Here is a 24,594-nt window from a genome sequence, read left to right as displayed (position 1 = left end):
GGCCATTTTCTGTTAATCTCTGAGGTAATATATACTTTAAAACTGCTTGAATTCATTACTCTGAATTGTTTTACGGCCATTTTGGTGTTAATTTGATTTATTGTTGGTTTCCAGTTGCTATTTTAGCGAACTACGAACGAGCTAACGTTGTATGGCCAGGGGGCTGAGTCAGTCATGATTGTTTTAAACATTTAAAAAGCGACGTGAACCAGGATTCATACAGCGTAAATACAAAACACAAATTAAGTTACACACTCTTATTAAACCTCGTTACATATGATTATGCCATAATTGATAGACAAACACTGCGCGCTGACAGTTCAGACGGCAAACCATATATTAACATAGCCTTACGTTACATGTGATTCGTATTTTTATAAAGCTACGGTCATATTGCTATCATGTTAACGTGACCTAAAAATAACAGATTGTACAATTATTACTTTGTACGCGTTGTGTCACACACACAAGCTGGCGCGTGCACGGGGCCTAACGTTATTATCCCAAAACATGATTGATAACTGTCAAATGAAATCAGCTGTCTGTAATGCAAATAAAACATTTAGGCCATGAAATAATATATTCGGGCTAAATATTAATGTAATGATTTCTCTTGAATACAGTTCATCAGCACGTTCACTCATACAGAGCAATATTTGACTGCGATATTAATTCTTGTTGGTTTTCTCTCTTTTCCTTGTGTGTGATCAGATCATTGGTTCTGCTCTGTAAGTATTCTTCTAGTTGACACGTTCCCAGTTTTTGCATTGTAGATTTGTCATAGACGACAAACCATATAACTATATAATTGCACCATATAACTGTATTTTCATAAACATATTGCTTAATAACATACTGTATTTATCAGTACAGTGGTGTCGTACATTCTCAGATGTTGTACATATTTATGAATACAAGTTTTAAACTGGATTTATACCATTAAATGTTGTTTGTCCTCTCTCTTTCCAGTATTTATTGCCATCTAGTCCTAACTGCAGAATTGTTCTCAACCCCAGTTAAGCAGTCCTGAACCGGTTGATCAAGGTCTTCAGGATCAGCAGAAACTACAGGCAGGCTGGAGCTAAACTCTGCAGGTGTTGGTCCTCCATGACCAGGACTGGACACTCTATTGTAAGTGACCGATCTAGCAGTCACTGACTACGTTTACATGGACAGCAGTAATTATTGACCTTATTCTGAATAAAACTATATTCTGATTAAGGTGTTTACATGATGTGCTTTTGAGAATATTCTGTTTATAGAACATAGCTTGATTAATGGCACGTCATTAGGTCCCCATGCCACGCTACGCTGTCCGACATCCAATCATAGAGCGACTTTCACAGGTCTATTAAAATTCAATGGGCTCAGGCAAACCGCTGTAACTTTACCTGCGGGTGTCGCTGTTGGACAGTGTTCCTTTATAAAAACCAGAGATTTTTATACTTTCTAATGTTTAAATGTATTTTACAATGAGCAGAATAATTACAACAAAAAGAAAAAAAGCACTGGCAGTGTCAGAATGAGCAGTCAAGCAAGACACACACCATAGTAACACTTCATGGCAACGACATTTCAGACTGACAGATATATGTGAAAAATAAACGGGAATTTTCCGACATTTGAGCGCTTTGTTACTGTTTTGTACGCGTTGTTATATTAATTATAATTCAAATTCTGTTTTATTGGCCAGAACGGCCACAATATTATTGATAATTGTTGAGTGGGGCACTTTTGATTATTTTTTTAAAAGGGCTGGGGCTCGTGCCCCCAAAGCCCTCTCCTCTGCGCGTGCCTGTGTGTGTGTCCTGTCACAAAATGCGACGAAAACTCCTACATAACGTTAATAGTTTGATTAAGGTGTGTACATGTCTGTAATGCACTCTGATAATGCGACTAAAATAGACATACTCAGGGTTTTTCCTGGCTCAAAATGAGGTGGAGGTGGTCAAATCCTGCTTGGCCCAACTGACCCGCGGCTCGCGATTTTGCCAATTAATTGTCAGTTTTAGGGCTGTCTTACATTTTTTTGTGTGCTTCGATCATTAAATAATTATGAATTTAATCCCTTTTAAGTTATCACTTTGCAGTGTAAGATTACAGCTAACGCCTTTAAATATTTATTCAATTCAGTAAATAACTGAAACAAGCACAACAAACTGACAAAATAAAAGTGTCATAAATGTATCATTCATATATTTCTATCATTATAGAGTATCTATATGTCTGTGTTTGTGGAACTAATGGTCACTCTTTTATTTGTTAAACACATTCCAGAATCCAATAAGTACACACTACTTCATTATAGAAAAAACAATAAATGAATAAAAATATATAATCATAAGGTATGACAAATATATATATATATATATATATATATATATATATATATATATATATATATATATATATATATATATATATATATATATATATATATATAAATTGCAATTACAAAAAGTAATTCTTGAATTTATGTTTATAAAATCTAAACATGTTAATAAAAAGGTACAAATTACTTTGTGTTCTTATTAAATACATTTATGAAAAACAATTTATATTATTAGATTTATATTTATATATGAATGTAGATAATTATAAGGGCCTGCACAAATAATATCAAATTACAAGATGTTTATTGTAAACATAATGAGCAGCTTTGTAATGGGGCAACAAATATATGATAGATAGGAGAGAACAAGATTTTAAGGCTTTTAATAATCTTTCAGCGCACAAAACTATGAAAATATATGAAACGCTTCAAAACAGTTCGGCACAATGCGCTTATGCGCATCCCGGGTGCAGAATGATGCGCTTAAAGCAACATGGAGTCAGAGCGCACAATGCAAAGCGAGTGCGCACTGAAATGTTCACGGCACAAAGAGAAGAGATGTTGAGCGCACACATCCTAGTCTATAATGTATATCTGTCCAACAGTTTACTGATTATTTGTTTCTTCACAGTTTCAAATTTCAGTCATTGTGCGTGTGATGCTAATTAATAGTCCGTGTGTTGTCACCCGTGAGCGAGTACAACATCTTTCCACACAATAGAGATCGCTAAGACATGTGACCAACTGGGCGGCAACGTCATCAGAATGCAAAGAATTATGGGTACGTTTGGCCCGTTTACATGGCTTGGGATAGCAGGCTAGTGTTCTGGCATGAAAATAATTAAACATTAGAGAGAAAAACAGAATATAATCCTACAAAATGCAGCGGGCTAAAGAAAACATTGTCAGACCATATCGCCTAAAACTAAATCCTAATGCAAAGACGAGATCTGATGAGAAAAAGGGAATCAAATGACTGGATCCTTACGAGCTGAGCGACTGGTCAAGGGACGTCAAACTGTTGCCCAACTTCCAGCACCCATATTTTATATATATATACAACTACATGATATTAAGTGTTGTTAGTGCGTACACACACACACACGCAAAGTTTTCAGAATTCAAGTCGCTGCAGTCTTTTTTACAGATGGGTCTAGGACCTGGAGATTGTAAAAGTGGGGCAGAAAATTGTCGTCCGTTCAAAGTTATGCTAAGTTTTAAGCACCACACTCTTCGCTCTCTCTCATCTATCTGCATACAGTCAGAATTCAACAAACCAGCATGTGTGTGAGTGAGTGAGTGAGTGAAGCCGGCTACACACTGCAAGGGTGGCGTGTCCGTTTTTATTTCGGCTCCCATGTTAACAGGTTACAGAGCGTGCACACTGCCTGCGTGAGACGCGGAAAACGCGTGCATGCTAGAAATAGAACAGATGCCTATCTTTCACGCGACACGCAAGCGTGTTGGAAGCGTTTAACATGAAGTATAGGCCTTCCACTACGTCACCTAGCAGCAGCATCGCCGCGTCAGACACACTTCTGGTGTGCAGACACAGAAACGCCACAAAGCTGACACACAACAGAAACGCCACGCTCACAGTGTGTAGCCGGCCTGAGAGAGGGGGGAGCGGGCGCAATCCAACAGTGGACACATAAAAATATACTCCGTCATTTTGTTCATACAGGACATCATTCAAACTGCAAAGTGTTTACTTATATCCCGTTCTTAAGCTTTATGCCACTTCTATCGTGAGAACGACTATTGCAGTTTATTACACAGCAGGTAGACGGCAACACTGCGTTCTTCCCTCCATGCAAAGAAGACTGGCGACTGGCGACCGGCGCCCGTTTGTGCCGCGGATTCCCAAAATGCTTTGCGTTTTCCACTGGGAATACGTCATGATGACGACACATTAGCAATCTCTATACCCATCCCACCTTTTCGCAGTCAACCACGCCCCTTTTTAGAAGCCTTTTCAAATCGAAGGTGTGAAAAAACCCCGCTGCAACAGTGGGGTTTCATGACCCTTTAACAGTAAGTAAGCAGATAACCTCAACTTTCGGTTCCAAAAATGGAAGTACGTTTCAGGGTATGTAAGTAATTCATCTTCCCAGTGCTGAAGTACCCCTTTAATCAATACATTATATTACCAGTAGTAGTGTCCATGGTTGTAGATTCTGTTGTTGTAGATTCTGTTGTTGTAGATTCTATTGTTGTAGATTCTATTGTTGTAGTTTCTGTTGTTGTAGATTCAGTTATGGTTGTCTCGGGTGTGACCGTAGTAGCGGTAGTGTTTATGTTGCTTGAATCTGAAATAAATGATAAATATTACATAAAAACAATTATCTCTTCCATAAACAATGTGCACATGTGAATATATTTACCTGCACAGTAAACCAAACTGCAGGCAGTTGGGCTCACAAACTCATAGATATAATAATCTCCTGGACAGGCTTTGACTTTAATGGGATTGGATTGGAAAAAGCAGCAGTTATTGCTCCAGTGACCGCAGACGTCTCGAGTGACCACTCCATCCTCAACTGTTGGATGTCCTCCGTTCAGCCACAGTGGAGCAAGAGTGCCACAACTATACTCATCAACACATGTGTCTGGCATCTGAACGCTCTGACCCTGAATGAAGAGACGGTACCAGCCGTTCCAGCTGACCGCAGTGTCACACATTATTTGAGAGGAATGTTGATTGTTGGTGGCTCTCCATGGATCATCCAGAACATTGTAGTTGTAGCAGGGGTCAACAGGGGGAGCTGTTGTCGTGGAAACATTAGATAGATAGATAGATAGATAGATAGATAGATAGATAGATAGATAGATAGATAGATAGATAGATAGATAGATAGATAGATAGATAGATAGATAGATAGATAGATAGATAGATAGATAGATAGATAGATAGATAGATAGATAGATAGATAGATAGATATTATGTTAAATAAAAATGCATGTCCAAAAAGATGCTCATAAGAGTTTATAAAGGAAGCAAGACTATATTTACCAGTGGTTGTGATTGGTGGAGTAATGGATTCTATGGATGTGATTGTCTCTGTTGTTGTAGAATCTGAGATGGACTGGTTTGAGGCATCTGGTATTAGGAACATTTTATATCAACATCATTCATTAAAAAAAAATCCAGAAAAAAAAATGACTGAAGTGCAAATGAGTAAATGCTCACCTACACAGTAAGCTCCACAAAACATTGGCTTGACAAACTCATAAACATAGTAATTTCCTGGACAGGCTTTGATTTTAATAGGGTGAGATGTGTAATTACAGCAGCCATCCCATGAGGAGAGACAGACCTGACGGATGACCACTCCATCTTCCAGCTGTGGGTGAGGACCGTTGAGTGACAGCGGATAATTAGTGCCACACATGCCTTCATTTACACATGATTCTGGCATCTGAGCATTTTGACTATTGTAGAACAGCCTGTACCAGCCATTCCACTCCACATTATAATCACACCTGATATTATAATTGTTATTATAGTAAGAGTTGTCAGTGGCTCTCCAAGGCTCATCCAGACTGGTATAGTTGTAGCAGGGGTCGACACTTGGGGTGGAGAAAGGCACTATTGTGGAAAAAGAACAAAGAGAACATTATATATTGCAGATTAAATACATTTCGAGATAATATGAATACAAATCAATATAATTCATGAAAAGGATGTCAAAAATAAAGATGAATGAATCTACCTGCACAATATACAGGTAATGGGATTGAAAGAGTCGGTCTGGTAAATTTGTAGACATAATAATTTCCAGGACAAGCTTTGACTTGGATTGGGTTGGATCTGTAGCTACTGCACTGATCATAGTGAGAGCCGTAAATTTCACGAGTAACAACTCCATCTTCCAGCCGAGGATGAGAGTCACCAAGCCACAGAGAACTAAAACCTCCACATGACATGTAATAAAAACACCACTCAGGCATCTGAGCACTCAAGCCATTCATGAAGAGTCGATACCAGCCATCCCATTCTACACGAGTGTCATCACGATCAGATATGTATCCATTGTAATACCGGTAGTAATTGAGTGTGCTTCTCCAGTAGTTGTCGAGTATGTTGTAGTTATTGCACGGGTCATCATCTGTTAGTGAGAGATGATGAGGTTACAACAAGAAAAAGTAATAATCATGAGATTCTTAAATCATTCATATGCAATGCAACTGTGTAATAGTGAAAATGTTTAAGCATAAAAATTGCCATTTAAACTGTAATACAAAACCATTTGTATCTATTGAGATCATTTTTTTAATAACATTTGCATATTCTTTCATGTATTATTTACAACCTACTGTAGGTGACGGTGGATCCTGTGAATATATCTGGACTCACAGTGGAAGCTGCCTGTGAAATAGTGCTGACATCTAAAAAGGAGGAAATTTATGTCATGACAGAAATAATTTTAAGAAGTTTGAAATACTTAAAAGAAATGAGAATAGCACAGTACCTGTGCAGTATCCTGAACACCAGATTTGTGGTTTCACAAGTTCATAGACATAGTAATTGCCTGGACACGCTTTCACTCTGATGGGGTTTGGCTTGTAATAACAGCAGGCTCCCCAATAAGCCCCTCCACAGACCTCCCTGATCACCACTCCATCCTCTATCTGAGGGTGAGTATCATTGAGCCACAGGTTGACGTATGTATTACAGGTGAATGAACTAACACAGGTCTCTGACATCCGGATGTTCATTCCATAGTAGAAGAGCCGGTACCAGCCACTCCAGGAGAAAAGTTCATCACAAATGTAATCTCCACTTTCATTGTTGGCTCTCCAGGGACGATCCAGAGACTCATAGTTGTAGCAGGGATCACTGCTGAAAGCAACTGTCATGGAGATTACAAAATAAATATGTTTAATTTCTATAAGTAATACAAGTACTCTAGTAACAGGCAAGGAAAAGTCAGTCTGACCAACAACATCTGCTTTAAGCTTCAAATGTATAAGCTTTTTGTAAGTGAAAATCAAATCCTTTTATCCCTTTAAAACCATGAAATATACAGTGGGTGATTAAAAATGGTGTTTTAATATTAGTGCACACTCATGAATAATGTGATTCCCTTTAAAATTTGATTCTACAGTAGCTGTCGGGTGAACTCTAACATCCTGTGTTACTGTTAGAGTCAGGTGTTACTGTTCTGCTGTCTATCATTGATCATCCCATCTGTTACTCCGCCCGTTTCATCTGTTCATCATTACCTCTCATTATCTCATTATCTACATGCATAGCATAAATCCACCTTTCTCTTAATGAGCCTATCGTTTTAGATTATGGGAGGCATTTCAGGGGGTATTCCAGATACTTGGGTATGTTTAACAGTAAGTAAGCGGATAAACTCAACTTTCGGTTCCAAAAATGGAGGTACATTTCAGGGTATGTGAGTAACCATAGCAACTTACTCTTTGAACATATCTGGCTACGGAGCAGATCATGTCCAGGGCTCAGTTTGCTTTAGAGGTATTCAGATGCATGTTATATAATTAATGTAGTTATATTAATATAACTAAATTTGTTATATAGTTACAGTTATTTAATACACAAAATGATTAATTAATTCTAAAGCACTATTACAACAAGGCAATGTTTAAATGTTAATTCAATTCAAACATTTTTTTTATTTTTTGTCATTTCACACGTCTGCATTTAATTAGTTAGCATCAAACAAATAATATAATCCTTATTCTCAGTGAACACAGATTACTTATTAAACGAAAATATTGAAAATAATGACTGCACATCCACCAAATAGTGATGTGCACTAAGTAGGTTATGTAAATTGGAATTAAACAATAGAAGAAGAAGGAAGAAGTATGGCGCCATTTTTCTTAGCGTCCGTTTTCATGGTGATTTGTCGATTTGTCGCTCTGTTGAGAATGTCTTGAGTGTTGACCGTGAACATACTCTGTGTTGAGAGAACATACTCTTATTCTCCCTTCATGTGCTCTCGAAATTATTATAACTTGTGAATGGTGTCAACGCAGTATCTGAGGAATTCTTGGCTATTTTGTTCTCTGTTGTTTTGCTTTATTTCCAGATGTTGGACTCAACCGTGGATTCCCTCTTACGTCATACTCTGGGTTCTTCGGGTTACTAGAGCTCTTACACACATAATCACTCTTCAGAAACAGCGATTTCATTCTCTTCACAAACTAAAGCAAGTAAAATGTGCAACTCTAAAGAATTTGAGGAAGTGAACACTATATTCACAGGTAAACCGGAGGAACAATTACACTCTTTAGAATTGTTCTAAACTCCTCATCTGCACATTGCACAAGAAGCTCATCATTATTCAAAAAAGCCTGTGACGCACTTTAATGTGTCCTGACTCCTGACAGTAATGTCTCCTCTATAAACATACATATGTAGAAACATATGTGTACATTATGCACACACACACACACACACACACACACACACACACACACACACACACACACACACACACACACACACACACACACACACACACGTAGTGTTTTCATCTTTTATGGGGACTTTCCATAGGCGTAATGGTTTTTATACCGTACATACCGTATATTATATCCCCCTACACTGCCCCTGCCCCTAAACCTAACCCTCACAGGAGACATTCTGCAATTTTACATTTTCAAAAAACATCACTTAGTCTGATTTATAAGATGTTTTCCTCATGGGGACCTAAAAATGTCCCCACAAGGATGAGGATTTCGGATATTGCTATCTTTGTGGGGACATTTTGTCCCCATAACGTGATGATTACCAGTCCACACACACACACACACACACACACACACACACAAACATTTAGTTAAATAAGCAGTATTTTGTTTTTATCTAGATGTCTCACTATGTTTTTTTTTTGGGCTGGGAAAGGCTTCACCTCGGCTGTAAACTACTCAACCTTCAGTACATTCACTCAAAAGAGCAAATATATATTATATATATATATAAAATATTGGAATGTTACAAATGTAAAATAAAGTGCAACCATAACACATAAAATTTTATATTTAATTTCCCATTGACCGTAGGTTATATGACATTTTAAGCCTCCTACATAAATACATAATCTTCCAGACTAATATAGCACATTATATTACCTGTCGTAATGTCCGTGGTTGTAGTTTCCGTGGAAGTGCTTTCAACTGAAAATAAAATAAAATAAATAAAAATGATTAGACTATTGCATTAAAATCAACTCTAACATAAAACAGATGACACATGTAAATATATTTACCTGCACATTAGGTGAGATAAAACATGTAAAATCAAAGTCACAATTGTGATATTTAAAGTCAGAAATACCTATAATGTATAATTAATATAACACATTTATTTATTTATTCCACCATCTGAATTATTTCAATTTTTTGAATGGAAATCAAATTGAATTGAAGATTAGATGATGTGAAAGAATGATTGTACCTGTTGTTGTTTGTCCATTGATTATTCCACCTGATACATACACAATTAAGGCATTATCACTTATTATTGGGAAAATATTTTGTCATTTTACATGACAGATTATAAAACACTCACCATTAATGAGCAGCAGTGACACACACAGTGAGATCAGAAACCTCATTGTGATGAACGGCACCTGCACACACACATATTCAACACACACACACATGAAATATGTTTCTTATATTTTGTTATATTTGATTTTTTCTTGGTTGTGCACATTTGTAAAACAACTATAACATTCACAGCTGCTTAAATAACACACATATTATACCTAATATAACAAACAGCCAAACTTATTAGAGTCCAATTGGATAAAACAGAAGTGCCTTTACCTGAGGTCAGATGCTGCTGCAGAGCAAACTCAGGGAGATTCTCAATACAGTGATGCTGAACTGCAGCTCTCACAATCTCATCAGTGCCTTTATTAACTGTGGGTGGATCTTTACTGGAATTTCTCAACAGTAGCTTAAACCAGTTTATGTGAGATATTTGTTATTTAAACCGATCGTTTCCTTGTGCACACCTGCGTTCAGAAAGACATTCTCTGTTCTTGAATGTGAGATGGAATGATAGTGGTTCATTTTGATCTGTTTAGTACTTTGAATGCAACACCTCAAACCTAAACCCTAAAGTAACCTCGAATGTCTTTTAAATGGCTGGGAAATGGCATGCAAGTTTGCAGATCAGCATCAGGAAAATGTGTGTCTTATATTTGGGTATCGACAACGAGGATGACTAGATTTACAAAGATTGCAGAGAAAGCATAAAGTTAAGTTAATAAAGTTTGATTAAGCAGAACAACTGAACTGAGTTTTATTTTGTACTCATACGTTTTACATTTACTCTCCCTATCGAGTGTCATGGCAAAGCATTCTGGGAAATAGAAATCCGAGCCCAGTTTGTACAGATTTATGTGGCTGATGCTGTGATCTTCAAACATGGTAGAGATGCCAAGACAATCGCTACGAACCAAAATTCAAAATTGGTTAAGTCCAACCGGTCTTATTCTTATCACCAAAAAGACTATCATTATGAAAAAAAAACCAGTGAAGTTAAATACTGTAAAATTTGACTGTAAGATGCCTACCAAACAACTACCAACAAAAAGTTACTTTCAAACTTTCTGGCTTGTAATACTGTTAAGAAAAAAACAGTAACTTTCTTTTTCACTTTTCTAAAAAAGACAGACAACAAAATTATATAGTGAAAAGAGAGATGTTGGATAAACACAAGAACATAAAAATAAAAACACATGATAAACTCATGTCAGAAGTGCGAGTGGTATATAAGGTCTCATTTCTCAGTGTCACCTGTGGGCAAGTCTCATTTGATCTTCAGATTTTACACTACCACTGTGATTTGGAAGTGGGATTTAAACGTGGTCTGGATGAATTAAAGGAAGGGTAACAAACCGTCAATATTACTACACTCTAAAAAAATGCTGGGTCAAAACAACCCAATTTGGGTTATTTTGGCAACCCAACGCTTGGTCAAATATGGACTAACCCATTTATTAAAAAAAAAAAAAAAAACATCAATAAATTACATCAGCTTCACTTTTAACATTTACATTAAATAAGGTTATCAAAGTGCTTTATATTAATTTGACAGCCCTTAAACTCATAGCTTTTATACAGTTAACAAATTGGCACAAGAACACAGTGGCACAATAAAATGCTTTAGAAACAGTATTAGTTTGACAATTTTCCTCTTATAAACTCATAACATCTTAGAGAGGGTTAGCTGTTGTGGTTCCAGTACTGCTTAACATGACAAATATCCACGGAGCAGTCTTACTGATGGGGATTCTGTTCCTGGGAGTTTGTAAACAACAGTCTGCAAATATTCCCACACTGGTGCGTACTGCTTCGAGAAATAAAAAAGTTTAAAACATCTGTCCACAGCACCAAGGAGAGTGTTTGCCTGTAGTAACTGCTTGCCAACAATTGCAAAGGCCTGATGGCACTGCCTGTCATCCCAAGACCAAGTACAAAGGGGAAGGGTTTAGTGAGCTCAGCCTCCTTCAAGAATTCCACCATGTTGGTCCCAAAAAAACAGAAGAATGTTAAAAACATACAACTCACAGCACAATGCAGCATTATATGCAAAATTAGGGGTGGGACAAAATATTTATATGGCGATATATTGTTGTCCCTCTCAGTGCGATGCGAGAATCGATACACTGGCGCCAAATATCAATATTCTAATTGATAAAATAAGGCACTCTAAATAAGTGGTCGACCGATGTTGTTTTTTGATGGCTGATGCCGGTATCTTAGAGAGCAGGGTGGACGATGGCCGATATATAGCCGATATTTTTTTCAGGTACAGAAATTGATCAAATGTAAAATAACATTGCATATTTGACTGTATAAATCAAAGATTAATCCTATTAAACTTACAAAAGTTGTCCAATCAAGAGCAGGGAGTGATGTCCTTGTCTTTTGTTGTTTGACATTAAACAGACAGCAGTAAAGGCTACTGCCCCTTTAAGACCTAATGCTCGGATATGCGTCGTCTTTCTCGACTGTATAAAGTTTACTTAAGGCATTTACAGACTACGTCTGCTAGAATACTCATCAAGATGGACATGTTGATGTCCGTTCAAGAGCAAGACTTGAAAGAGAGAACTCAATTTTTGTGCACAGAGACACATTTTCTCAAAGCGCGCGCACCCCTGCTCTCGTCAGACGGCACCCCGGTTGGGAAACACTGGTCTAGAGGTTAATAAGTAAAACTGCATATTATTCTGTCTGAAGAACATTGTAGCCGGCGCTATTTCTCTCTCTTTATAGATATGAATATATTACATACGTTAGCTGTAAGTAAATTAACGTTACTCTGCTGTAGAGAAAGTCGGACAAAAAACACTTATTCAAGACTCACTCTAGTGTTTCATGACTGGACAAAAACACGGTTTGGAAGATGGACTCATGATGTACTCTCTAATTTTGTTAATTTGAAACAAAAAAGGCGATAAACCCCTGACGCGAGTTTATAAACCCCTGACGCGAGTGTCATATCATAAAGCAATGATGTCTGTCTGTCAACTATCGACCTTAAAAAACCCATTATAAAAACACATAACGTTAGCGAACTAAATTACTCACATAAGTCACATATTTCTGTTGAAATGTTGGCCAAAAGAGACATTTGAATGATTCAAAAGGCAGGAAAAAGCTATATAACAAAGTAACGTTATAGGCTTAACAAACCAAAGAACGAAGCTAGGAATTGCCCTATTTTGCATACTTTTGCATTTTTCTGGGGTACAGTAATAGTTTTCTAGATTAAATACTCTTAAACATACCTTTTTTCTCCGAATAACAGCTGTCCTCGCTAAAAAATGATACCTCCTGAGTCCTGAGTCCTGAGTCCTGAGGTGATTCAAATGGCCGCGAAGGTAGAGTTGTTGGTCTGAAGCCTTGTTTGAGGCATTGATGGGGGAGGGGTCAGTTCACTGTTTCAACTGTCAGTATACTTGACCCAACCGGTAACCCAGCGATTGGGTTATACAAAAAAACAACCCAACACTGAGAAAATAACCCAATAAAATGACCCAACAGTCTCAACCCAGCGGTTGGGTTGAAAAAATAACCCAGCATTTTTTAGAGTGTAGTATAATTGCCAGCAGTATACATAATTAAAATATATCACATCATTAAACATGGAAATACACAATTTAATAATTGCCATTATAAAATGGTCAGTTGTTTTAATAGCAAATCATTACTGAAAGCTAATGTTTCAATCAGATAGATTAGATAATGAGATTTACAGAAACCGAGATTTAAAATCTCTAGTTTGGATTTTGCATTGTTCTTCTGTGCATTTGATGTTCAGGCTAAGTCACATTCAATGATGCAAGTCTGACTGAGAATTGTTTAGTTAATTAATTTATAGAAATGCCTGCATTCCAGAGCTAACTCTTTAGATATATTTTTATTGTCATTAGTCATAGGTTGGAAACTAGGGGCCCTTCCAGTTTGCAACAATGCTAAGGACTTGACATAATACACATTTTGTCCATCAGTTCACGGATCAATTAATTGTCAATCAATTGTGTGACTAAGCCCTGCACATGTTTTATGGCTGCAACCTGGTCTCATTGTGAAAATGTACCTCTGGCAACGTTTTTGCAAACCGCCAAAATACGTACCAATAAGTACATATCTCTGCAGTTTCAAAGTGAAATGAACACTAGAGGCAGTAAAACAGCAAGCACTTTTTATCGGGTTTTTTTTCCATGTAAATGAATAAATTTTGGAGTTTGCGTCACTTAATCTGCTCCATATGCTCTGCTTTTTTAATATAATAAGTTTGCCCAGTAGCTCAGCTGGTACAGATTTGTACTTGTAATAATGAAAGCTCAGGTACGAATCCCGTGAAAGACAAGTCATGATAAAAGAGCTCAAAGATGAGTTCACACAAGCTAACAAGACATGGTTACTATTGTATTTTTGTCACATTTGCTTTTGTTAACACTATCGGTTAGGTTTAGGGTTTAGTGTAGGTGTACGTTAAAAAAACAATGTCACAAAACGTCAGATTGACGCTCATCTGTTCCGGGAAAAAAACGAAGCTTTTGGCGGCACCCAGTGGACATATCACTTTGAAACTGCAGTGATATGTACATATTGGTACGTATTTTGGGGTTTGCAAAAACGTTGCCAGAGGTACATTTTCGCAATGAGACCAGGCTGGTTTTATGAATGTTGACATGGCTGTAAGCCGTAAAATCGTTCAACATAACTGAAAAGGAATTATGAAAATAATTTCCCTTGTCCTATATGAATGAAGGTGAATAATGTACGATAGATTTGCATTCTGTGAATGATTTTGGCTTGGATAGTCCTATGATCTAGCCTGACGTCGTCATACTCAATTCTAGTCAGAATTTGAGTCTGATTCTGCACCGTTGGGCTGTGATTATGGGGTGTGTTTCAACCGAACCAGGAAAGACCTCAATTGGATAGACCTACAACCAATCAGAGCAACGGAGTGACGCATAACGCAGAACTCAACTGCACTGTGTTGCCGCGGGTCCAAGCGACCCCAATTATGTCCTATACAGACCCAGGAATGCAATTTTTAGCAGGCAGCCCTGCCAAAATAACACATATTTTACCCCCCAAATGCCATTTTTTTCCAGAGAAACCACCAATCCCGGAAAGCTATTGGGCTTGTTTTTGGCTAGTTTTGAGTAGCAATTTGGCAGGTTTTGTTGTAAAAACTTGGCAACCCTGTGTGCACGCACACTGGAATAAGTAACGTTAGAAGAAAAAGATGAGTGTAGAGTGTAGAAAATATGTTGTGCGGGGGGGGGGGGGGGGGGTGTATGTTGTGTATAGGAGATGGGTGGTGTCTAAAAATGATTTTATTTGCTGGTCTCATGAGGGTCTCTGCTGAGTCATTTGTCCAGAATCTCACTGATCTTTAAGAAGCCTGACCTTCGATTGGCCCTGCAGCTACTGCTGTGCTTGCATATACATTGTGTGCACAGCAACAAGACCAAACTGGAAACCAGTTATAAACTTAGTTGCTGTGGACATTCAATAAACTGCAAACACTGAGAGCACAGGTCAAATCATTGCTCAATTTAAAGATGTCCGTGACTATACAATATACAATTGGGCACAAATTTCTTGTTTTGGGCTGAGAATTTATCAATTGTATTCTTTGGAGAATCTATTTGCATATGAAAAGAAAGGTTTGACACTAATAAACACACAAAAGTGCAGCGATTGCTAGGTCTGAAATGAGACCAAAGTAAAACGCTATATTTTATAAGACATTTATAATTGTGACATCAGTCCTGAACCGGTTTTGTCCACCTTCACATTTTACACACAAAGGATTCCAGTGAGATCTTTTCGTTGATATGTTTTAACTCATTTAATCACAAGATTTCATTCACAAGCTAACGTGACCATTTGCTCTTTTTCTTTGTTACAACGTAGTTGCAGCAAAGCAAATAAACAAATGTAACTGGACATTTTTCCTCAGAAATTAGGTTTTAATCAACCTGATCTCACAGAATTCCGTGAAATGAACACAGGTCCCTTAACTCAAAATCCGTGGCAGTTTCACGGAATCGCCGAAAATTCCGTGATGGGTCCACGGACATGGAGTGTGATTCTCGATTTAATCAGCCAGCATAATTTTATTTACAATTATTTTTTTATTTGAATTTACAGTATTTAGACACGTTTTGAACACGTAACCCAATCCCTTCCCTAAACCTACCCATTTGTGTATTATAAAAAACAGGATATAACAGGCAGATATGACTGAAGGCACAATTTATTCCAAAAGTACAAATATTCAAAGTGTTCCGAGGCCAAACGATTAATTTGTGTGAAGAAAATCCCCAAAAGCGATCAGCAGCGTCGAGTCCATCCGCCAAAGATCAAAAATACATTTCAAATTTGCCGCCGGGAGAAACGTTACGTCAGCTTTGACAGCATTGGCTGTCGTATGTCTCGTGACCAATTGCGTCATTACGTCGGCTTTGATTGTAAAATGCCATTGGCTCTCGTGTGTCTCGTGACAGATTGCGTCATGCTAAAGAGTCATGTGTATTATTTGAATGAAATATGAATGAGCACGTTCAGGGAGCGGCGGGATCATCATTTTAGCGATTAAAACATTAAGATCAACTCTGTTCTTTACATGAAGATATCGTGTGACTTCAGAAGACTTGGAATGCAACATGAGTTAATACTTTTATCCTGTTTTTGGTCAGTTTTTGCAATAAATACCTGTGACTGTACTTGTATTTGCCTGTTACGTGTTTTATATTGTTGAGAGTGGGTAGGTTTAGGGTAGGAGTGGAGTTAGTTGCTCCAAAATATAAAAGTAGCCTATAAATATTCATAAAATCATGTCTGCTTTTTACTGTCATTGATTTGCATAGGAATCACTTCCGTGGACCCATCACGGAATTTTTGGCGATTCCGTGAAACTGCCACGAATTTTTAGTTAAGGGACCCGTGTTCGTTTCACGGAATTATGTGAGATCAGGTTGGTTTTAATTTACAGGCCTCTTTTGAGTACCAACATAAAATTTCCTCTCTTGATGTGTAGGCAAACAAGGAGAATTTTAAAGCAAGGGATATAATTTCTAATTTACATTATTTCTTTCATGTCCCTGATAAGCAATGTGGTTGCCTAATTTTAAAGTCCCATCGCATTTATAAAGTTTTCAGTATTATATACTCCCAACATTTCTAGAAGGCAAATAAGAGTGGACTTACCATAACAGCTGAAGAAAGAGAAGGAAATCAAACCTCTTGCTTGTTGCAATCCCAATATTTAGCTGAAAAGACATTTGCATCCTGGAGATCACGGAGGTCCAGGTCACCATTTTGTAAGGTCCATCCGTTAGCCCAAAAACTGAATCTAACGGCTTGGTTGAAGGACTTCTGCATGTAAGCCTTTTCAGCGTTTCTGTGAAGTTCACTTAATTTATTGATATCTAATTTTAATTCTGACTCCATGAACTATAGAATTTAATCTACAAAATGACAAACAAATTAGGCATTTCATAACAACAGAGGCTGCTAAATCCTACCTCCATTGTATGATTATTTCGCACATCGAGTACTGTTTCACAGTCTGGTCGTTTGCTGGTGTCACTGCACTAAAATCCATTGATCAACTCTACAAAAAAGCAGTTAAGGTTTTTGATAGGAAACCAGTAATTTCACCATTGTTCAATTTTAGAGAAGTATCAGCTCCTAAGTTTTGAAAATTAGTTAGAAAATTAGTTGTCTTATAAATAGATCAATGAATGGAATGGCCCAATGGGGGATTTATCTTATCAAGAAGAGAAATATCGAGACTTGCACTAGGTCAATTGTTCGTGGGGATTGTGAAGTACTGTATAGTTTAGAAAGTCTACTTTTGCACACAATGCTCTTTCTATTGAAGGGTGCACAAGTTGGAAAACTTTACCAATGGTAATTAGAGTAAGCCCCACTTTTGTTCCGTTTAAGAAACAGCTTAAAAGATGTCTGAATAACAACCAAAACTGTGAACATTAGGAAGAACTATGCACTGGCACTTTAAATTATGCACTATAAAATAGGTACATTTATAATAAGCACTTTAGGATGTCTATGCATACACTGGTAAAAATGATGTGTTGGATTTACTTAAAATACTGTATATATGCACCATTTTTGCATCACACTTTTTAAATAAACCCAACTTGGAATAATTTTACTTAAAATGAACAAGAAAACCTTTGTTATATGTACTTAAATATTTGAGTTCACTAAACATTTTTTTACTTAAAAATATATTTAGCACATTGCACAAGAAGCTCATTATTATTCACAAAAGGCTGTGACGCACTTTAATGTGAAACACCGACAGTAATGTCTCCTCCATAAACGTACATACAGTACAGAATGTGCGTCTCATGAGAAGTACTGTGCATTTCCTTGTTTGTTTGTTCACTGTCAATTGTACACATTTCAGAGCTTTTAGAAACCACCAGAATGGATTCCAGACAATGAATGATTCTTATCAAGTCACTAAAGTGCATTTTTCCGGTAATTGTTGCAAATGCAGTTGATCAAGATTCCCCAGAACTGCTTACAGTACATGACTGTCATTCCTGCATTAACAGCCTTTATTTTATTTTGCATTGTCACACAATGGCAAAAATGATGATTGCAGTTTTTGCATATTATTACAAATAGGCAGAATAATAATGTTAAAACCAAAAAAAATTAAATGACGAGATATTCTAACCATCGAGACAAACAGACACTCCTTTATGAATGAACAACATGAAACCTGAGCATTATTAGGAGCTGATCGTATCTATTGGCTCTCAGTGAAGCTCAAACCTCATGTATAAAGGTGACACACTGAAAAATATTCTCTAATTATTTACCAACTGTTATTAGCGTCTCATTGAATTGAAATTGGAAACACAAATGTGCATCATAACTTTGCTGATGTGTGTTGTTGTAGAAAAATTTAATCACAGAAGATTTATGTTTGAGTTCACACAGAAGTTAACATCTGTCTCGGCCATGCAATACACTTTTCTAAGCTCAACAGACACAGTGTCTGTGGAAACCCAAGGGGGTAGCAGCGGGACATCTAGATTGAGAGCCTTCCTGAACCAAAGGTGTCGCATAATTTAAATTAGATCTAAGACAAAGAGGGACCATTTGTGTATTGTGTTTCTTGCCTTTACCTTGTGTGGAAATGGAAAATTACAGAGGGGGTTATTTAGACATTGGGGGTATAAGAAGCTTGTGGCTTCTTTGTGTCTCCAGTCCACACTCAAGGCAGCCTCGAATGGCTGCTCTGACCGTGGCTCTTTCTTGCAAGAAAAATAAATCTTTATAAAGACAATTGGATTATGGTTTGTCTCTTATTAGTGATGTCAATGAATTAATTTTTGCCATAATAGTGTCTAAGGTAAATGGATGTGCAAAGAAAAATAAGAGAATGTATATCTCTCATTCAAAAACCTGTTATTCTGAATATACCGGCTATAGAAGTTGCTCTGTGGTGAAACCAGCTGAAACCAGATCAAACCGCTCCAGGTAAACTGTACACAACAGTAATTACAAGCTTTTCAATACACACATTATAAAAATGACCATGCAGTTTATACATTATGGTATATTTATTGTTAATATTACTATTATTAGCTTGACATTACAAATTGGGTAATAAGGGCAAACATCACTTTTATTGAGGTTGTTTTATAGTGTTTAACATGCTTTTCATTACAAATAATGGTTTATTATTAATGTTGTTGTTATAGAAACCATAAAACGGTAATGAGGAGCTTGGTTTTGCCATGCCTTAATCTTAAACTCTGGATTCTATGCAACAACTATGCAAATACAAAGGAGAATTTAAGTCTGGATGAATTAAGGACAAAGCTATGACTTTTTCTACTGTGTTGATATGTTCAGTTCTAATAAACTTTAACTTTAAAATATTAATTCAATAACTACGAGCCTTACTGCGATATAATGCAATATTAAAAAACACATTTTCAGCATATTTAAAAATATTTATTATTATTTGCTTCTGTCCATTTTTTTATTTATTAATTTATTACAATTTAAAGAACTTACCCCAAAACATTAAAGGGGTGGCAAACCACGATTTCACTATTCTAACTTTAGCTAGCGTGTAATGTTGCTGCTTGAGCATAAACAACATCTGCAAAGTTACAACGTTCAAAGTTTAAAGCAAAGGGAGATATTTGCTTTTAAAGAAATCAGTTTCTAAGAACTACAGCAAACGGCCAGTAGGCGACTACACACATTCCTCCAGGGCTTGCTGACATCACCAGGCTCAATATTTACATAAACCCCTCCTCCGAGAATATTAAATAAGGGGGGGGTGAGGCCATTTTGTATCGCGGCGCTGTTGTGGTACAAGTTAGTTAGGCTGGAGTGTTGTTGCCGCGATGCCGAGGAAACGCTGTTATTTTCATCTGGATCTGGGGTACTTGCTCTGTTCAGCCTTCATAGGGACGGGGGTGCGTTGCAGAGCGTTTAACATACAGCATGTTATATGCACGTGTGTTTGAGTCAGCGGGGAATCAGGCGCGCGCGGGGCTCCATCAGCACATTTAACAGAGGAAAACATCCACCGTCTTCGCGATTTCAATGCCAGATTTGCACAACGTCAGCTGCGTGAAAAAAACACTGCCGGTGCGTGGATGCACGACGCGCGCGCTGCACATTTCACGGAGGACAACACAAACTTCCACAAACTTCGCGAGTTCAATACAGGATATGCACCTTGGCTTGTCCTGAAAGCTGGATTTACAAACAGAAGCTGTTTACGGGCCACAACCTGTAAGTCTGATTTATATTTCATCGATGTGTTTTCCTGTAATAGGTTGTAGCAAGGAAGTAAACAGATGACAACGCTGTTCTGCAAACCAGTCTGTTAAATGCTCATTCATACTTAACGTTATCCGACGAACACCTAACATTACAAACACTAACGTTAAAATCTCAACAGCGAACCTGGCATTAGTGTAAATGATTCTTTGATTAGAGCTTTTATATGTTGTTTATCTTCAGGCTTGCTAAACATGGTTCTGTGTGTGATTTGGCTAACTTACTAGTAAAGCCAGTGCTTAGTGTTTGTTTTGGGTTAGTTCTTGCGACAGATATTTGGCTATAATCGTTCTAAAAATACAAAAGTAACAGTGCCATTCAGTAGCGATCACTATAGATCCGCAGTCTTTACACTTGAGGACTGAACAGGTTCTGGTCAATCATCTTCACTCAAATGTTCTCATATGGTTTTATTGACGCCGTTGTTTCTAACACTGACCAAAGCACAGCCTCCGGTAAGGGGCGTGACGTTTCCGACATACGTGCACTAGGCGTTTAGCGAATCACAACACACTGGGCCAGCTAACCAATCTGAGCCCATCGCGTATTTTTGAGGGACTGGCTTCATACAACCCAGAAAGCATCAGACCGTTTTACAAGGAGGGACAGAGCAGTGTAGAATAAAGGTCAAATATATGAAAAATAAGGCAATTTTTTTTTAAACGAAGCATGAACACATGTTACAGTGCACCCCACAAACACAGTCAAGCCTTCAAAAGAATGTGTTTTACCACCCCTTTAATGGGGACGTGTGTGGCTGGATGGGGTGAATTTGAGCCTGAAAGAAGGCATTTTAACGTTAAATCCTGTAAACTCTCTAAGGCAGACGAATGTGCAAAAGTCGTTGTTGTTTCTGGAAACCTGTTTGCTTTGACCTCATATTTGGTGTTAATGTGTTTATGTTTTTAATGTGTTGTAGTCTGGAATATTTTCAGATTTTATAAATAATGTATTGCATCTCTGTATTAAAGATATGACTTTTTAAAACTGTTGTGGCACCAAGGTAGGCTACTATGAAGGGGGCCCTTGAATGAAAAATAATTAAGTGTAAATCTGAAACATTCAAAAACCTGTTATACTGAACATACCGGCTAAACACTGCGACATGACATACCAGGCCAAAGAGTAATTCTCATGTTCAGCATGTTAACCCTTAGAGACCAACTGGACCACAATTCATACCTTTTATAGGTTAAAACTACAAACAAAAGCAGTACATATTTTATATTACTTTCTTCCTATCATACTTTATCTAATAGCTCTTATATTTCTTGACAAGAATTTGCAATCTGAATCGCACAATATGGTCATTGACTACTGACATATTGTTGATTGTTTGACAAAATGTAGACATCTTTCACAACATTCAGCAATAAGGTACTGATATTAAAGTTTTTTTTTTATTGGGTTTGGTACAATTTTCACAAGTAAGGTGTACATTTTCAAAATTCTTAGTACAAAAATCCAAACTGATCACACTTTTAACACAGCTAGTCATTCTTTCAAAACCTGATGTAATGCTTTCATTCAGTAGCACATATTATTTAATTCCATATAATCATTGTTCCACAAGATTATTGTAATATGTAATGAGAACATTTGGTTTAATCACCGAAACACAACAGTGTGATCTTCTTTCAGTTTAGTACTTTTAACAATCAGTTAATTTAACAGCAAACAAAGATTGTTTCAAATCACCCTCGTTGCTGAATTATCTACTACAGTACCTATAGTAACAGGCTACAGATGCCACATAAGAAAATACATTACATTACCAAACTTATGTAATTGAATCCATAATGTTTAATGATATATATTCCAAAGGTCAAAAGGTGTGATGAAGTTACGACATGGCCATGAGGTTCTGGGTTATAGAACAGTTTGCTGCCAATACAGTAAATGTTCTCATTATACCATATGACTGAATCTATACTGTAGTTTAGCTTTATGAGGGTGAGTTACAGTAATGTGACAGTCTCAACCATCATGACCTGTTTACAGTATCACATGGCATCCATACTGTAATGTAAAATGCTGTATTTGATGCCATCTGTCTTATCCATCCCTCTATTCTGCTCTATGTTCACACACACACACTCACACCCATAGTTTAAACATGGGCGTAATGGTTTCTATACTGTACAAACTGCATATTGTCTCCCCTTACAGTAAACCAACCCATCACACAAAGCTTTCTGCATTTTTACATTTTCAATATACATTCTGTATGATTTATAAGCTTTTTTCCTCATGGGGAACAAAAAATGTCCCAGCAAGGACAAGGATTTAGGATATTGCCATCTTTATAGGGACATTTTGTCCCCATAATGTAAAGTTTACCAGGTACGTAAAAACTATTTCAATAGAATCAATATCTAAAGAAATCTATAGGTGTACCAAATGATTCATTGATAAACCATTAAGATCAGTGGAGAGTTTGATAGTATAAGAGCTTTAGGAAAGACAGTTACTGTGAATGAAACATTTATAAAGATGAAACAGTTATTTTGTGTAATGCAAAGGATACGTTGTGGTTTTGTGTATTGTACTAACACAAATGAAAAATATGCTGAAATGTTTGAAAAAAGTGCACTTTTGATGATATGTTGTGATACTAGTACTACGAGTTTTGAAAATGTACACCTTGCTTGTGAAAATAGTACCAAAGTGAATAAAAAAAACTGTAATAATAACTTAAACAAATAAAGCAGCAATATCTGAACGTTTCCTAAATGCAGCAGTGGGTCTTAGTGGTCAACAGTTATTAATGTTAAGATCAGTCGAGGACAGTGTCAGAGGACTGACTGAATGTGAACTTATGCAAATATCTGTCACAATGAATGCTCTCTGACCTACTGGCTTTTCAACTTCAGTTTCTCTTCACCTTCTATAACTAAAACAGAACAATACAAGAATACTTTTTTGTAATCTGACCACTAACTGAACCTCACCCCGTCTTGTGTTCTAGGAAGGAACAATTCAACTGTAACAATTCAGCCTTTAGAATTAGAAGTAAAATAGCAAGACTCTTCTCATACAAATTATCATAACATCACTAGGGAAAAGAAGCAAACGACTGCAAATATAGCAGTGAAAAGATAACTATGATCATTAAACATTCTCATACTTTTATTCAAAGAAAATTATTACAAAATGAAAAACAGACTGAGGCCAGTTATCACATATATTTATTTTTTTCCTCATTTACCTTTTGGATTATTAAGACCTTTAACATACATGCCTTATAATAAATGCCTGAATAAAATGTTAAACACAATTTTTAAGAAACAAAATGAGAATCAAGAACCACAATGGAAATAAGTTAATGCTATTGCATTGTGTTATTCTTGACAAAGAAGTAGTAACACAGTTATATTGCTAGTTTTTGTCAAATAAACTCAAACTGAAACTCAAACCCAGAATATGTTGTTGTATGAAAGTCTAAACAAGCAATCCATCAAAGGAAATAACAGACCTTCTGCTTTAAGAAGAAGAAGAAGAAGAAGAAGAAGAGGAAGAAAACTTTGCATGCATTCTTTTTTTATCAACACTTGAATGTGTGTAATTTTCATTAAAAAAGGAAAATTTTAAACAAAAAGCTGAGAAAATCATGTTTTTGTCAAAGACAAAGTCTGGATCAGATTCAGAAAGATTATATCAAAACAGGTCGATGGGTCCATCAACACTACAAAGCTAAACAGTCCTATAACTCATCCTGAGTCGACATTTCATTCAGTAACGATAGACAGTTTTGATTTATGTATTAATGTAGTATATAACAATTCATGTAAATGATAAAATAATTATTTATTATGCTACATAAAATAACAATTGTGAAATAAAGAAACATTTAGAAACCCAAAACCACTGTGGCCAATTAAAATGGCATTAGACAA

The 24,594-nt window shown here is 36.7% G+C and overlaps 1 protein-coding gene across 1 annotated transcript in view; it reads right to left on the bottom strand.

The window, feature by feature from the left end:
- LOC307143782 (alpha-tectorin-like) overlaps positions 1-7,192 on the bottom strand; it is a gene marked incomplete at both ends in the record, with an annotated part of 61,345 nt that extends 54,153 nt beyond the window's left edge. Inside the window, 7 exons of the mRNA XM_079845543.1 lie at positions 4,483-4,641; positions 4,717-5,097; positions 5,346-5,432; positions 5,523-5,921; positions 6,046-6,441; positions 6,650-6,721; positions 6,805-7,192. Coding sequence (XP_079701669.1) covers positions 4,483-4,641; positions 4,717-5,097; positions 5,346-5,432; positions 5,523-5,921; positions 6,046-6,441; positions 6,650-6,721; positions 6,805-7,192 — 1,882 coding nt within the window. The remainder of the gene's footprint in view (positions 1-4,482; positions 4,642-4,716; positions 5,098-5,345; positions 5,433-5,522; positions 5,922-6,045; positions 6,442-6,649; positions 6,722-6,804) is intronic.
- Positions 7,193-24,594: the final 17,402 nt, after the last annotated feature.

The sequence above is a fragment of the Gobio gobio genome (assembly GCF_949357685.1).
Source record: "Gobio gobio genome assembly, chromosome: 20".
NCBI lineage: Eukaryota > Metazoa > Chordata > Actinopteri > Cypriniformes > Gobionidae > Gobio > Gobio gobio.
Note: the sequence above shows the minus strand (reverse complement) of the source record. Positions and strands in the feature narration are given on the sequence as shown.